This window comes from Rhinoderma darwinii, chromosome 6, assembly GCF_050947455.1.
Source record: "Rhinoderma darwinii isolate aRhiDar2 chromosome 6, aRhiDar2.hap1, whole genome shotgun sequence".
Lineage (NCBI taxonomy): Eukaryota > Metazoa > Chordata > Amphibia > Anura > Rhinodermatidae > Rhinoderma > Rhinoderma darwinii.
In genome coordinates, this window is record NC_134692.1 from 90,243,973 (window position 1) to 90,259,224 (window position 15,252).

General features: G+C 40.5%; 1 protein-coding gene across 4 annotated transcripts in view; it reads right to left on the bottom strand.

Annotated features, from left to right (window-relative positions):
- Window positions 1-15,252, bottom strand: part of FAM234A (family with sequence similarity 234 member A) — a 197,229-nt gene that overhangs the window by 120,096 nt on the left and 61,881 nt on the right. For all 4 annotated transcript variants that reach the window (XM_075830027.1, XM_075830026.1, XM_075830025.1 and 1 more), the window contains exon 5: window positions 7,840-7,970. In XM_075830027.1, the coding sequence (XP_075686142.1) occupies window positions 7,840-7,970 (131 nt within the window). The remainder of the gene's footprint in view (window positions 1-7,839; window positions 7,971-15,252) is intronic.

Here is a 15,252-nt window from a genome sequence, read left to right on the forward strand (position 1 = left end):
CCTTAAGGACGCAATCTAGTTTGGGCCTTTATGCTCAGAGCCCATTTTTCAAATCTGACATATTTCACTTTATGTGGCAATAACGTCGGAATGCTTAAACATTTCCAAGTGATTCTGAGAGTTTTCTAGTGAGACATTGGGTGTTTGTTAGTGGTAAAATACAAAACTTTTGGGACATTCATAATGAATTTGATTTATGTAGAATAGATTATAATGTAAAAATAATAGACCAAGGTGTGCAAAGCTTATATACCACATACGTCTACAACAAGAGCTTGTGCCTTCGTCCACAAATGTGTTAAGAATATATACTACACACGGCAAACACATAATATGCTTCCAAAATCGAATTTTTTTGTGCATGCAAAGCATACCATCTATAAAAATATATCTTAACCCCTTCCTGCTGTGGCCACTTTTGACCTTCCTGACAGAGCCTCATTTTTCAAATCTGACATGTTTCACTTTATGTGGTAATAACTTCGGAATGCTTTTAGCTATCCAAGCGAAGAGATTCTAATACTGTTTTCTCGTGACACATTAGACTTTATGTTACTGGCAAAATTTGCTTGATACATTCAGTATTTAATTGCGAAAAACACCAAAATTCAGCGAAAAACTGCAAAAATTTGTGTTTTTCTAAATCTAAATGTATCTGCTTGTAAGACCGTTCTACCACACAAAATAATTGCTAATTAACATCACAATATGTCTACTTTAGATTGGCATCGTTTTTTGAACATCCTTATGTTTTTCTATGACGGCTTGGAACTTAGCAGCAATTTCTCACATTTTCAAGAAAATTTCAAAAGCCTGATTTTACAGAGGCCAATTCAGTTTTTAAGTATCTTTGAGGGCCTAATATATTAGAAACCCCCAATAAAATCAACCCATTTTAAAAACTGCAACCTCAAAATATTAACCCCTTCCCGTCGTAAACAACTTTCAGATTTTAATTTTCATTTTTTCCTCCCCACATTCCAGAAGCCATAACGTCTTTATTTTTCCGTCGATATAGTACTATGAGGGCTTGATTTTTGCGGGACGAGTTGTAGTTTTTCGTAGCACCATTTATTTTGCCGTATAATGTACTAGGAAATGGGAAAAAAATTATTTGTGGGGTAGAAAATGAAAAAAAAAAACAGCGATTCCTCCATGGTTTTTTGCACGCCGTTTTTACGGAATTCACTGTGCAATTAAAAACAACAAGTTAACTTTATTCTGTGGGTCAATACGATTACGGCGATACCAAATATATGTCGTTTTTTCTATATTTTACTACTTTTACAAGGAAAAACCGAAGTGTAAAAAAGAAAATTTATTCTGCGTCGCCAAATTCCGAGAGCCACAACTTTATTTTTCCGTCGATTAAGCGGTATGAGGGCTTATTTTTTGCGGCATAAGCTGTAGTTTTTAATAATACCATTTTGGTGTACATGCGACGGTTTGATCAGTTTTTATTTCATTTTTTGTGGGAGATGAGGTGACCAGGAAATAGACATTCTGGCGTTTACAATTTTACGGCGTTCACCGTGCGGGTTAAATAATGATATATTGTAATAGTTCAGACTTTTGCGGACGCGTCAATACCAATTATGTTTATTTATTTATTTACTATGCTCTAGGGGTAAAATGGGAAAAGGGGGGTTTTTTGAACTTTTGATTTTTTTTTTACACTAGAAAAAAACAAAAACTTTATTTAACTCATTTTGACTTATTAGTCCCCCTAGGGGACTTCAACCAGCAAACGTTAGATCGCTTGTACGATATACTGCAATACTAATGTATTGCAATATATCGTGATTCTGACAGACACCTATTAAGCCCTGCCGGAGGCAAGGCTTAATAGGTGTACAAAGATGGCGGACCTGGGGGCGTTCATTAAGCCCCCAGGCAGCCATATCAAGCATCGCAGCCCCCGCGAATGCGTGGCGGGGGGCGCGATGAGCTGTTAGAGGGGGTCGTCCCCCTCTTTCTGACGCTTTAAATGCTGCGGTCAGTATTGACCGCGGCATTTAACGAGTTAAACTAGCGGGATCGAGCGCGATGCCACTAGTTACTCTGAAGTGTCGGCTGTAACATACAGCCTGCGTGAGCCCGCTCCAAACTTCCCCTACCCAACTTTGGCGTATGGATACGTCAAATGTCGGGAAGGGGTTAAAAAACAGCATTTAGAAAGTTTCTTTACCCTTTAGATGTTTCATAGGAATCAAAGCAAAAGAGAGGTGAATTTTACAAATGTATTTATTTATTTTTGAAGAAATTTATTTTTAATCCTTTTTTTTTTTTTTTTTTTTTAAGTAAAAACAGAAGGTTTTACCAGAGAAACGCAACTCCATATTTATTGCCCAGATTCTGCAGTTTTTAGAAATATCCCACATGTAGCCCTAGTGTGCTAATGGTCTGAAAAACAGGCCTCCGAAGCAAAGGAGCACCTAGTGAATTTTGGGGCCTCCTTTTTATTATAATATATTTTAGGCACCATGTCATGTTTGAAGAGGTCTTGTGGTGCCAAAACAGTGAAAATACACCAAAAGTGACCCCATTAGGGAAACTACACCCATCAAGGAATTTATCTAGGGGTATAGTTAGCATTTTGGCACAACAGGTTTTTTACAGAAATTATTGGAAGTAGGCCGTGAAAATAAAAATCTACAGCTCTTCAAAGAAAATCTAAGTTTAGGTTTTTGTTTTTTTAATTTCCACAAGGACTAAAGGAGAAAAAGCACCCCAACATTTGCAAAGCAATTTCTCTTGAGTAACAACACCCCATATGTGGTCATAAACTGCTGTTTGGACATACGGTAGGGCACAGAAGTGAAGGAGTGCCATTTGGATTTTGGAATGGTTTCTGGGCGTCATGTCATATATGCTGAGCCCCTGTAGTACTAGTTTAGTGGAAAGACCCCAAAAGTGACTCCATTTGGGAAACTACACCCGTTGAGGGTGTAGTATAGAGTGTATTATAGTTGTAGTATAGGAGTATAGTGTAGTGTAATATAGAGTATAGTGAGAATTTTGACCCCCAATGTTTTTTTGCTCAATTAATTAGAATTAAGCCGTGAAAATTAAAAAAAAAAAAATTCCCAAGATGATGTCGTTTTAGATCAAAATTTTTCATTTTCACAAAGGAGGAACAAAAAGCACCCCAACATTTGTAAAGCAATTTCTCCCGAGTATGGTAATACCCATTATGTGGTTATAAACTGCCGTTGTAATGATAGGGGTAGGGAAACGGACAAGTGAGCCCTAATCTACCCGCCACTCTGTCCCTGCCTACTTGCAACGACCCGCCCTAGGCGGCGGGGTATAACTGGGCGGCGGTCCCTACGCTCAGTAAGTGCACGAGACAAACAGACAAGGGTACACAAATCTAAGGGAAATGGGGCAGTTGCCCACGGCAACACCGTGAGCAACAAGAGAGGTAAACGAGCCGAGTCAAACCAGGAGTGTACGAGGTACCAAACGCAGAGCAGGAGAGTAGTCAGTAAGCCGGGGTCAATATGGAGCAGGATCAAATAGTCAGAAGCTGTAGCTGGGCCAGGAAACCACACGAGAAGAATCACAAGCAAGGAGGAACAGGAAAGGCAGGTATAAATAGACAGAGGGCGGGAGCTAGCCGAGTCTGGCCAGGCTGCGATAAGCCTGCCAGCCTGAGTGGTGGAAGTTGGAGTCAGTCTCAGAGACATAGACTCAGGTGAAGACTGATTACCTATGGGAGTTAACCCTGAAGCTGTGCCTGGCAGATCCTTTACAGCCGTTTACATATATGGGAGGGTTCAGAAGAAAAGCAGTGGTATTTGACTTTTGTAGCGTAGATTATGCTGGAATGATTTACGGACGACATGTCGCATTCGCAAAACCCCTGAAGGTACCAAAAAAAGTGACCCCATTTTAGAAACTATACCCTAAAGGCTTTTATCAAGGGGTGTAGTGATAATTTAGACCCCACAGGTGTTTTTCAGAAATACACTAACAGTGCACAAGTCAGTGTCGCACTGATAAACGGTATTCTTCCTTATCCCCCTTTTGTAATAATCTGCACTTTTTGGGGACTTTTCCTCCTTTGTAGTTTGGCTAATTTTGCTGGGAAAGTTTTGCCCTGATATAATACATGCGCCCTCGCTTCCAGCAGATGTGCCATGTCACTTCCTAGTTCCTAAATACTATGGCCCTAAAACTGAAGGAATGTTCCCCTCCGGCCTGCACATCGGGATGTTTCTTCATCACTGCATTACTAGTGCTATAACTTTTTTTTATTTTTTAAGTAGTGTACGGGCTTGTTTTTTGCAAGACAAGCTGTAGATTTTATGGTTACCATTTTGGTATACATATGGCTTTTTGATCACTTTTTATTTAATCTTTTGGAGGAGGAAATGATAAAACATAAGCAATTCTGGAAACGTTTTTATGCTTTTTTTCTCCGGCATTCACCGTGCGCCATAAATTACATGTTACCTTTAGTCTGTGGTTTAATACGATTATGGCAATACCAAATTTACATTGTTTTTTTCAAGTATTGCAGCTTTTACACAATAAAATCAATTTTTAAAAAAAAAATCATTTGTTTTGTGTCGACATATTCTAAGACCCATTTTTTTATTTATGAGTCGTCGTTTTTATTGGTACTATTTTGAAGTAATTGCGACTTCTTGATCCCTTTATTCATTTTTTGGGGAGGAGATGTGACTTAAAAACAGAGATTCTGTCTATGTTTTTCTTACGATGTTAACCGTGCGGGAGAAATTACAGAACGGTTTTATAGTTTGGGTCGTTAAGGACGCGGCGATACCAAGTACGTATAGTTTTTTTTCCCAACAATAATTGACTTATTTTGTTGAAAAAAGCAGTTAGGCTTTTTTTTTTTTAACTTGAAACTTGTATATTTTTTTTACTTGTCCTAAAAAGGACTTGAAGGCCTTCAGCCCCGATCGCTATTCTAATCCACTGCACTAAATACGTAGTGCAGTGTATTAGAGCTTTCAGTTATTCTGTACAAGGCAGACACGGAGGCCATTATTTGGTCTGCGGTTGCCATAGCAACCCAGCAATTGCGTCGCTGGGGTGCCGGTCGGGTAAAAACCCCTCAGATGATGCACTCTCTATTAAAAGCAGCATCTAAAGGGTTAATCTGCCGAATCGGAGAATAGCTCGGGTCCTGGCCGTTACCAAAGTGTGTTAGCAGTAATATACAGCCAACACTCCGCTTCTGATCCCGCACTATCACCGCAACGTAATGGTACTGCGGCTTGCAGTAACCCCTTCCCGACAGCACCGTATATTACCTATTTTAGCTTTATGCTAATGACATTCTTAATGCCCAACTGGGCGAGTTTTTACTTTTGACCAAGTGGGCATTGTGTAGAGAAGTGTATGACGCTGACCAATCAGAGTCATACACGTCTCCCCATTTATTTACTCTGCACATAATGATTCTGCGTTGTTCACTATGTGCAGTCACATACTCACACATTAATGTTACTGAAGTGCCTTGAGAGTTAATAGCCACCTCCAGCCAGGACGCGATGTCTATTCACAATCCCGACACTTCGCTAACGTTTGTGTGGGACTTCCAGCACAGCAAGCGTGATCTCGCTGTAAATGACAGCTTACAGCATGATCTCGCGAGATTACGCTTGCTGTGCAACAAGTCCCACACAAATGTTAGCGAAGTGTCGGGATTGTCAATAGACATCGTGTCCTGGTTGGAAGCGATGTCCATTAACTCTCAAGGCACTTCAGTAACGTTAATGTGTGAGTATGTGACTGCACATCATGATCTAGCAAGATCACTATGTGCCGAGTAAATGAATGGAGAGAAGTGTATGACGATGATTGGTCAACGTCATACACTTCTCCCCACAACGCCCACTTGGTCAAAAGTAAAAACACCACCAGTTGGGCATTAAGAAAGTCATTAGCATAAAGCTAAAATAGGTCATAACTTGGTGAAAATAGATCGTTTTTGAAAATAAAAAACACTGCTGTAATCTACATTACAGTGCAGATCATATTATGTAGAATATAGGCCACTTATAATGAGGTGACAGAGCCTCTTTGAGCAGAACCCTTATGCAAACAAAGTCTACACTGCTAAGAACTGTAAGATATGAGGAGTTGATACATACAGGTCTACGTTCAGAAGTGACGGTGTTAAAGAGGCTCTGTCACCAGTTTAATACTTCCCTATCTACTACCTAATCTAATAAACGTTTTGATGCTGAGAACTACTGTCCTGTTGTTTTTTGAAAAACTTTTATTAGGGACAAAGTTCTAAAAAATTGTAGATTTATGCAAATTTTTTCTAAATGCGCCACAGGGTGTTATTTTTTCATTTAACCAAGTGGGTGTTGTAAAGAAAAGTGTATGACACTGACCAATCAGCGTCATACACTTCTCTTCATTCATAACCAGCTTTATTCACAGCACAGCGTGATCTCGCGAGATCACGCTGTAACGTCACTTACTCTTGCAGTTCCTTCACAAGAGCGACGGGACAATGACCAGGCAAGTGGGCGTTGTAAAGAAATGTGTATGCCGCTGACCAGACATCGCCTCCAGCCATGCCAGGACGATTATCCTCCTCAGCAGCAGTCCTGGCATGGCTGGAGGCGATGTCTAGTCAGCGTCATACACATTTCTTTACAACGCCCACTTGGTTAAACGAAAAAAAAGGTATGAGCGTAGCGTGTAACGCGTATCGCTATATGTCACGACTCTAAGGGTATGTGGACCCACTAGACTGCTCCGCCGTAGAGGAGCAGCAGCTGGCCAAAACACAGTCAATGTAAGTTTTTAGAAGTAGAGTACATTTATAGCAGTCCTGACAGACACGTGACGTAGCAGACAATTTGGCACAGATGGGAACTGGTGCATGCGCTGGCCCTTTAAGGCCGGGAATGAGCGCACGTGCGCACACCCTACAGGCTTCAGTGTGGAGGCTGCAGCCGCGTGTTCTGGAGTCTCTGTGGAGGGAGACACCGTCATGAAGAGTGTCCTTCACTAGGGACGATTGATACAGGAATAGACAGTCTGGAATAGAATTGAGTAGCAGGGGTAGATTCACCAGGAGTCGTCTCTCCAAACAACCCTAGGTGCTGGAGAATTCACAGTTTCTGAGGGCACTGTCGCACAAAATGTACCAGAGGTACAATAGGAGAAGGCAGAAGAGGTTTTTGAAACTTAGGTGCCAATTGATAAGACCTCTTCTCCCAGCGAACTTCACAAGTGCGCTCTTAGATCTTCATATCGATCAGGGTTACTAGCAGTGCTAAGGCATCCAAAGTAGGGGGAAGCTCTCGAGCTGCCAGTTCTTCTTAAGTGGAGCTAGTCCCTGTAAGAAAGTTGCCACTAGAGCTTCATTATTCCAAACCAGCTCCACCACCAGTGTACGGAAGGAGATGGCGTACTCCCCTACCGTTGATTCCCCTCGATTGAGTGTCAGCATGAGGCAGCTGCAGAGGATGTTCGATCTGGTTCCTCGAACACTGTACGGAAGGTCTCTAAGGACAGTGGTAAATCAGAGAATTCCAGACCCTCTCGTTCCAAAATGGGTTTCGCCCATGCCAGATATGAGAAAAATAATAAAAGCGACCTTGGCCTCATCGGAAGTAAAGAGACGTGCACGTAACCGGAAGTGAATCGTACTCTGGTTAATGAAACCTCTAGAGGTCCTAGGATCCCCATCGGGATAGCAGGAGGTGGAACCAAGTATATAGGTGGTAGAGAAGTGTAAATGCAACTTTTGGACAAGATCACAGCCCATTTGCTTTGTGTGACATGTACAGAAACAATAATGAATGATAACCTGTATATTATATTGTACATATGTTTTCTTACCTCATTGTCCACAAAAAGAAAAAACATTAGATCTTCTACGCCATCCTTATCCACATCTGGAATTTTCAAAACTGGTTTTAGAAGAATGGACTCCGCTGCAAACCCAGTTGGCTTTTTCCACAAAACATGTCCTGCAACAAGAGAGACAGTGTGACAGGCCAATATCAGAATTCTACGGAAAATAGAGCTTAACCCCTTCAGGAGACAGCCTGTTTAGGCCTTGTGGACGCAGGCAATTTTTTCAAACCTGACATGTGTCAATTTATGTGGTAATAGCTTGGGAATGCTTTTACCTATCCAAGCGATTCTGAGACTCTTTTCTCGTGACATATTGTACTTTATGTCGGTGAAAAAATTTGGTCGATAAATTCAATATTTATTTGTGAAAAACACCAAACTTTATAGAAAATTTGCAAAAAGTTGCATTTTTCTAAATTTGAATGTATCTGCTTGCAAAACAGATATTAATACCACACACAATAGTTACTAGTTAACATTCCTCATATGTCTACTTTATGTTGGCATAGTTTTTTGAACATCCTTTTATTTTTCTAAGACGTTACAAGGCTTAGATCTTTACCAGCAATTTCTCACATTTTCAAGAAATTTCCAAAACCTATTTTTTCATGGACCAGTTCAGTTCTGAACTGGCTTTGAGGGCCTTATATATTAGAAACTCCCCTTAATTCACCCCATTTTAAAAACTTCACCCCTCAAAGTATTCAAAACAGCATTCAGAAAGTTTCTTAAGCCTTTAGGCATTTCACAGGAATTAAAGCAATGTAGAGGTGTAATTTACAAATGTAAATATTTTTTGCAGAAATTAATTTGTAATAGAAAAATTTCTGTAACACAGAAGGTTTTACCAGAGAAACGCAACTCAATACTTATTGCCCAGATTCTGCAGTATTTAGAAATATCCCACATGTGGCCCTAGTGTGGTAATGGGCTGAAACACCGGCCTCAGAAGCAAAAGGAGCACCTAGTGGATTTTGAAGCCTCCTTTTTATTACAATATATTTAATCCTCCATGTCAGGTTTGAAGAGGTCTTGTGGTACCTAAACAGTGGAAACCCCCAAAAAGTGACCCCATTTTGGAAACTACACCCTCAAGGAATTTATCTAGTTGTATAGTGAGCATTTTAACCCCACAGGTTTTTTGCTGAATTTATTGGCGTTAGTCTGTGAAAATGAAAATCGACATTTCTTCTGAAGAAACAGACATTTTTTAATTTTTGCAAGGAATAAAGGAGAAAAAGAACTCCAACATTTGTAAAGAAATTTATCCTGATTACGGCAATACCCCATATGTGGTCATAAACTTATATTTGAACACATTACAGCCCTCAGAAGGGAAGGAGCGCCATTTGGGTTTTGGAGCTCAAATTTTGCTATAATGGTTTTCGGTACCATGTCCCATTTGTAACGCCCTGGAGGGGCCAAAACAGCAGAAACCCCCCAAAAGTGACCCCATTCACTATCAGAATCCAAGAGAGCAAATGCCTCTTCAGTGGTATATAATTTGCGTGCCATTTTTCACGTATTGTTTTTTTTTTTACTTATTTTTTGCAACAGTTTTCATAAAAGTAACAAAGAAAAAGTCCACTAATCCATTGATCAATAAATTTATGAACAACCCTAAGGCCCTATTCACACTGAGTTTTTCCGGCGCGGAAACCGCTCCGCAAAACTCGTCAAAAACGGCCCGAAAATGTCTCCCATTGATTTCAATGGGAGTTGGACGAGCTTTTTTACCGTGAGCAAAAAAAACGCATCGCAGTAAAAAGAAGCGACATGACCTATCTTGAGGCGGTTTCCGCCTCCAAAACCCCATTTCAATCAGTCAGAAGGGTAAAAAAAAACACCTCGACGAGTGTTTTGACGAGTTTTTGTCAAACCACTGTGCAAAAAAACGTCTAGAGCAGTTTTTGCAGGAGGAATTGTGAACACAGCCGAACAATGAATCAATGTATTTAGAATTTACAGACGTGTAAAATATACGAAGAGATTTATATAAGTATATGTGTGTATACATATATATATATATATATATATATATATATGATGATATAGATATATAACATCCCTAATTATAAATTTTTAGTATTAACACATTTCAAATATATGTCTATATATAATAGCTGCCTACACTAAACTATCTATGTGGAGGTGTTTTTTTGTGTTTCACATTCATTGTTTCTTTATACCAGACAAACAGCAGCTGCTCGGCACAGTGCTTCTTCTCCCCCACTGTCTCAGAACGACCTGACAAGGAGGAGAAACCTTGTAACAAACAGCACGAAAGTTGTGACCAGATATGTAAGTTTATCGATCTTTAAAACCATTGGTCACAGACTTACCCTCCTATGTTAGGGATACGACGGACGTCCTGGGGAGAATTGATGGGATTCAAATTGAACAAGATATGTATCTCGTGACCGCCGATATAGAATCACTGTACACTAGTATCAAGCATCATGATGGGCTGGGGGCAGTCCGCTTCTTCCTGGGGACCAGCAACCGGGATGGCCAGCTATGCGATCTAATTATGGAATTACTACAATTTATTTTGAGTCACAATTTCTTTGTATTCAAAGACTCTTTTTATTTACAGAAACAAGGCACTGCAATGGGAGCGGCGTGCGCTCCGTCCTATGCAAACCTGTTTCTCGGCTTCTGGGAGAGATAGGTTTTTCATGGGGACGGGGCCTGCACCGCTGACCATGTGCCATCCTGGACACGTTATATTGATGACATTTTCTTTATTTGGCAAGGATTGGAGTCTGGGCTGATGAGCTTCATGCAGCAATTAAATGAAAACCCATTTAACATTAAATTGACATATAAATATCACTCTCAGCGAGTTTTTTTTTTACATACAGATGTTTTCCGGAAGGCAACATCAGTCAATGCTCTGCTGCATGCCTCATCGGCCCACACTCCTTCCACGATTAAAGCCATCCCGGTTGGACAATTTCTCAGGATGAAGCGGATCTGCTCCTCAAACACTTTATTTGAACAGAAATCGAAAGATCTTACAAATAGATTTAAAGAAAGAGGCTACAGCAATAGGAACATCAAATCAGGGTATAGAAGAGCGAGAGCTACTTCCCGTAGTGATCTGTTAAAATCTAAGCAACGGTGTACTAGTGATTCGAATATACGATTCATATCTATCTTTAATGGGCAATGGGATGCGATGAGAACCATTCTAACAAGACATTGGCCCATTTTGAGATCAGAACCACAATTGGCACAAAATTTACCAGAAAGACCCTTGATGACAGCCAGAAGGGTAAGAAATCTTAAAGACTTAGTTGTGAAGAATCACTATACTCCACGACAAATACGTCCATTTGGCTCACGAGGACCCAGAAAGGGATGCTTTCCCTGTGGAGACTGCAAATCTTGTGCCAACATTTGTCGCGCAACTGATTTTTCCACAGTTGACGGGTCGAGGCTCTTTGAGATTAGGGAATATATCTCATGTAGTACTACTCGTGATATATTACGCTACATGTGGATGCCCGAAAGTTTACATAGGGCTTACTTCTAGGGAGTTAAGGGTCCGCACGAGAGAGCACGTGTGGGACATCATGGGGGCTAGTGAGATTGAAGATCTATCACAGCTTAACACACTGCCAAGACATTTTAAAGTACACCATGACTATAATCCCAGGAAATTATCAGTACGGGGGATTGAAAAAATACATTGTGGCATCAGGGGTGGCAATGTGAAGAGAGTTTTGGCACAAAAAGAATGTAAGTGCATTGTCCTGCTGGGATCAATGAAACCCGATGGACTAAACGAAAAATTTAGTTTTGTTCCCTTTTTATAATTCATACTTTCTAGTCTATTTTACTATTTATGTTTTGTATTGTAATGTTATTTTTTTAGGTATCGTTCTATTCCTCCTTCATGGCCGACCACCTTAGATAGTGGAAATACGATCTGGGCCATCTGAATACCTAGGAATGTGATGGAATGTGGAAATGAAGATTTGCTGATTTGATTGTATTTCTGATATTATTGCGATATGATCATCTTCTTGTAATACGTCCCCTCACTTTTATGAGATGTCATTGTGGCCCTTTGTTCTTGTCCCTTCCTTGTTTGCTCCATAGCATATTATTGGCTTATTGGCCTATTTGGCAGATATAATAGCACGTTGTGGTAGTATTGTACTTATACTATTTATTAAGTCATCTCTTTATTATTTTTTCACTTTATTATTTCCTTTGGACTATATAATTGGGTTATTGTTAACCCCATGATTAGTCATTTCCGGTTTTTATATAATTAGCACTGAATAGTATGTTGCGGTATTATAATTTATAGCATTTATTATGTCACTTTATTTTTATAGTATTCAATATTAATCAAGTTTTTTTTCACTTTACTTGGATAACATATTGTAATTGGGTTATTATTAACCCCATAATCTTATCAGCACTGAATGGTTATTTCTTGTCATGACATAATACTTAATGTTATATTGATTCAATCTAATTAATTTTTTATTAGTGAGTTGTCACATTTTATGCTTATTCACGATTTTGTCTTTCACGTTTCTATGTTCTTCATTTAAAAAAAAATTTCATTGACACATACATCACCTTTTTAAAATTTCTATAATACCCAGGTGTACATCATCTAAACACTACATAAGGACCGGACATGTTGGAGTCAAAACACGTACCCCCTGAGGAAGCAATTAAACAGCGAAACGCGCGTTGGGGTCTCTGTGGGTGAGCCAACACAGACTTGTAATACTTTCCTCTGCTATAATGGGTAAGACTGCATGTTTAACTACTTACTGTAGATATTGACAGTTCCCTGTGCCTCCCCCCACCTTAACTAGTTTTGAACGTATAGGGATATGAGAGGACATTAGGGTGCATTAGATTGAACCCACTGTGGAAGAAATTTTAAATTTTCTCTGTGGGTAGTCAGTGCAGTCTATATATTTACCCATTATACTCTTTATATAGCACTTTCCTTATTGAGCTCTATAATACCGCAGTATTTGTACTAGAGTCTTAATTTTAGATGTTTTTAAATGTATGTCATATATTTTTTGTAATAAAGTTTCTATATTCTTATATACTCTGACTATGAGCTCTATTATTTCGGTATGGTTCTAATAGTTATGGAGCAGTCTATATGGCAAAATATGGGGGGAAGTTGGTGTCCTAAACTTCACCTAGCCTATAATGATAATGCGTTTGGAGTCTATCTATTTGTATGTGATCACCATGATTAGTTTATCATGGTGATCATGTCATCAGGACGACACCAATCCGGTCCGGATGTCTTCTCTCAGCACTTAGGCTGCTAGTAGCAGCGTGTGCTGAGAGATTCAGAGCACAGGGAGAGCGCTGTGCACTCTGTTCTGACAGCACGTAGATTAACGGGCTGCAGGACAAAAGCCCAGCACTGCAGTCTGTTAATCTACGTGGGCTGGTCGTGAAGGGGTTAAAGGGGTTTTCCCACGAAGGACATTTTTGACATATCCCCACCTCTGGGACCCTCGCCTATCTCTAGTACGGGGCCACTAAACCCCGTTCTACTTCTGTGCATCAGCTGATTTCCGACCATGAAGGTGAAAACAGCGTAGCTCGCTGTGCTACGCTGTTTTCGTAAGCCCCATATAACTTAATGGTAGTTCCGAAAACAGCGTAGCTCTCATGCTATGCTGCTTCCGTAACGGCTATTCACTACTATGGGAGTTACGGAAACAGCATAGCTCAGCGAGCTACTCTGTTTCCGTAACTCCCGACCATTAAGTCAGGACATGGCCGGGAGTCAGCGATAGCAGACAGAGCTAGAACGGGTTTAGGGGGCCCCGTTCGAGAGGTGGGACCCGCATTTATCTGACATTTATGACATATCCTGTGGATATTTAAAAAAGACGTAGTAGGACAACAGCACACGTCTTCAAATCATCAAAGCGGTTTTATTGTCAAGACATCCACAAACGACAGGCAACGTTTCGACCCATAGTGAGTGAGGGGTCTTTGTCAAGCCTGTCTTTGGCTTGACAAAGACCCCTCACTCACTATGGGTCGAAACGTTGCCTGTCGTTTGTGGATGTCTTGACAATAAAACCACTTTGATGATTTGAAGACGTGTGCTGTTGTCCTACTACTTCTTTTGAAATTTACATCATGCCGGAGTGGGTTTGCCTGGCTTGACAGCGTGCACCGCACCAGACTCGGGATTAGTGCTGCTTCAAAAATCCTTTTTCTCTTGATATCCTGTGGATATGTCACAAACGTCCCTCGTGGGAAAACCCCTTTAAAGGGAATGTGTCGCTAGAATTTTTTTTTTTTTTTGTTAAAAACAGTGTATAAATGATTACACATTGTTCTAATTTTTTCACAAGTCAGGAAATCTTTTTTAAATTAGATTCTAATTTATAACATTTCCATGTGCTGGTCACTAAAGGGAGCAATTCCCAAAATTGCAGCATTGACATGTGGTAAAGCAACCTCATTGCTTTATGCTGCAAATTTGGAGAAGACACACTCGCTCTAGCTTCCTCAAACAATCCCCCCTCCTTTATCCTGGCTAGTACCAGGAGAAAGGAGGGGGTTGAATGTACATTTTTTTAGTGAATGCACAGTGTAGGAGGATTAGATACAGTGGTAATCACACAGTATAACACAAACATACACACACATCACATACACAAACATAACTTGGCTGCTCCTGCCGCCGCCGCTGCCTCTGCTCCTAGTCCTTGCTTCTGAACATATGGACGGAAGCCGCGACCGGAAGTAGTCATCTTACTGTCCGGCTGCGGCTTCCGGTCCACATGAAAATGGCGCCGGATGTCGCTCTGCCGAAGACCTTCCTTTTGGACTGTGTGGGAGCGGCGTACGCTATAGTGAATGGAACGGCTCCCGTTCGCATTCTCTATGGGGATGTATGTGCCGTATTCCATCTCTGTATGTGTCGTTAATCGACACATACAGAGATGAAAAAAAAAAATGGCAGCCCCCATAGAGAAGTAAAAGAAAGAATAAAAAAGTACAACACAAAAACACAAATAAATAAAATGTATTTTAATAACATACTAAAAGCAATAACATAAATTTTTTTTTTTTTTTTGTGACACCTTCCCTTTAACCCCTTAACGACCGCCCACCGTCTTTTGACGTCGGGCGGTGCATGTACTCAGTCTACAACGACGCCTTTTGGCGTCGCTGTAGTAGAGTGGGTTTAACGGCAGCCTGGTCAAGTCTGCACTAAAAACCGGCTGTATGTAACAGATCCGGTTCTTAGTGCAGCCATCAGGACCTGCCGATTTCGTCGTAACAGCATGTGACCGCTGTGACAGCCAATCACAGCGGTCACATGCTGTTACTGTGTACAGAGCCGCCGGGAGTGTCTAAATGACAGCTCCTGCT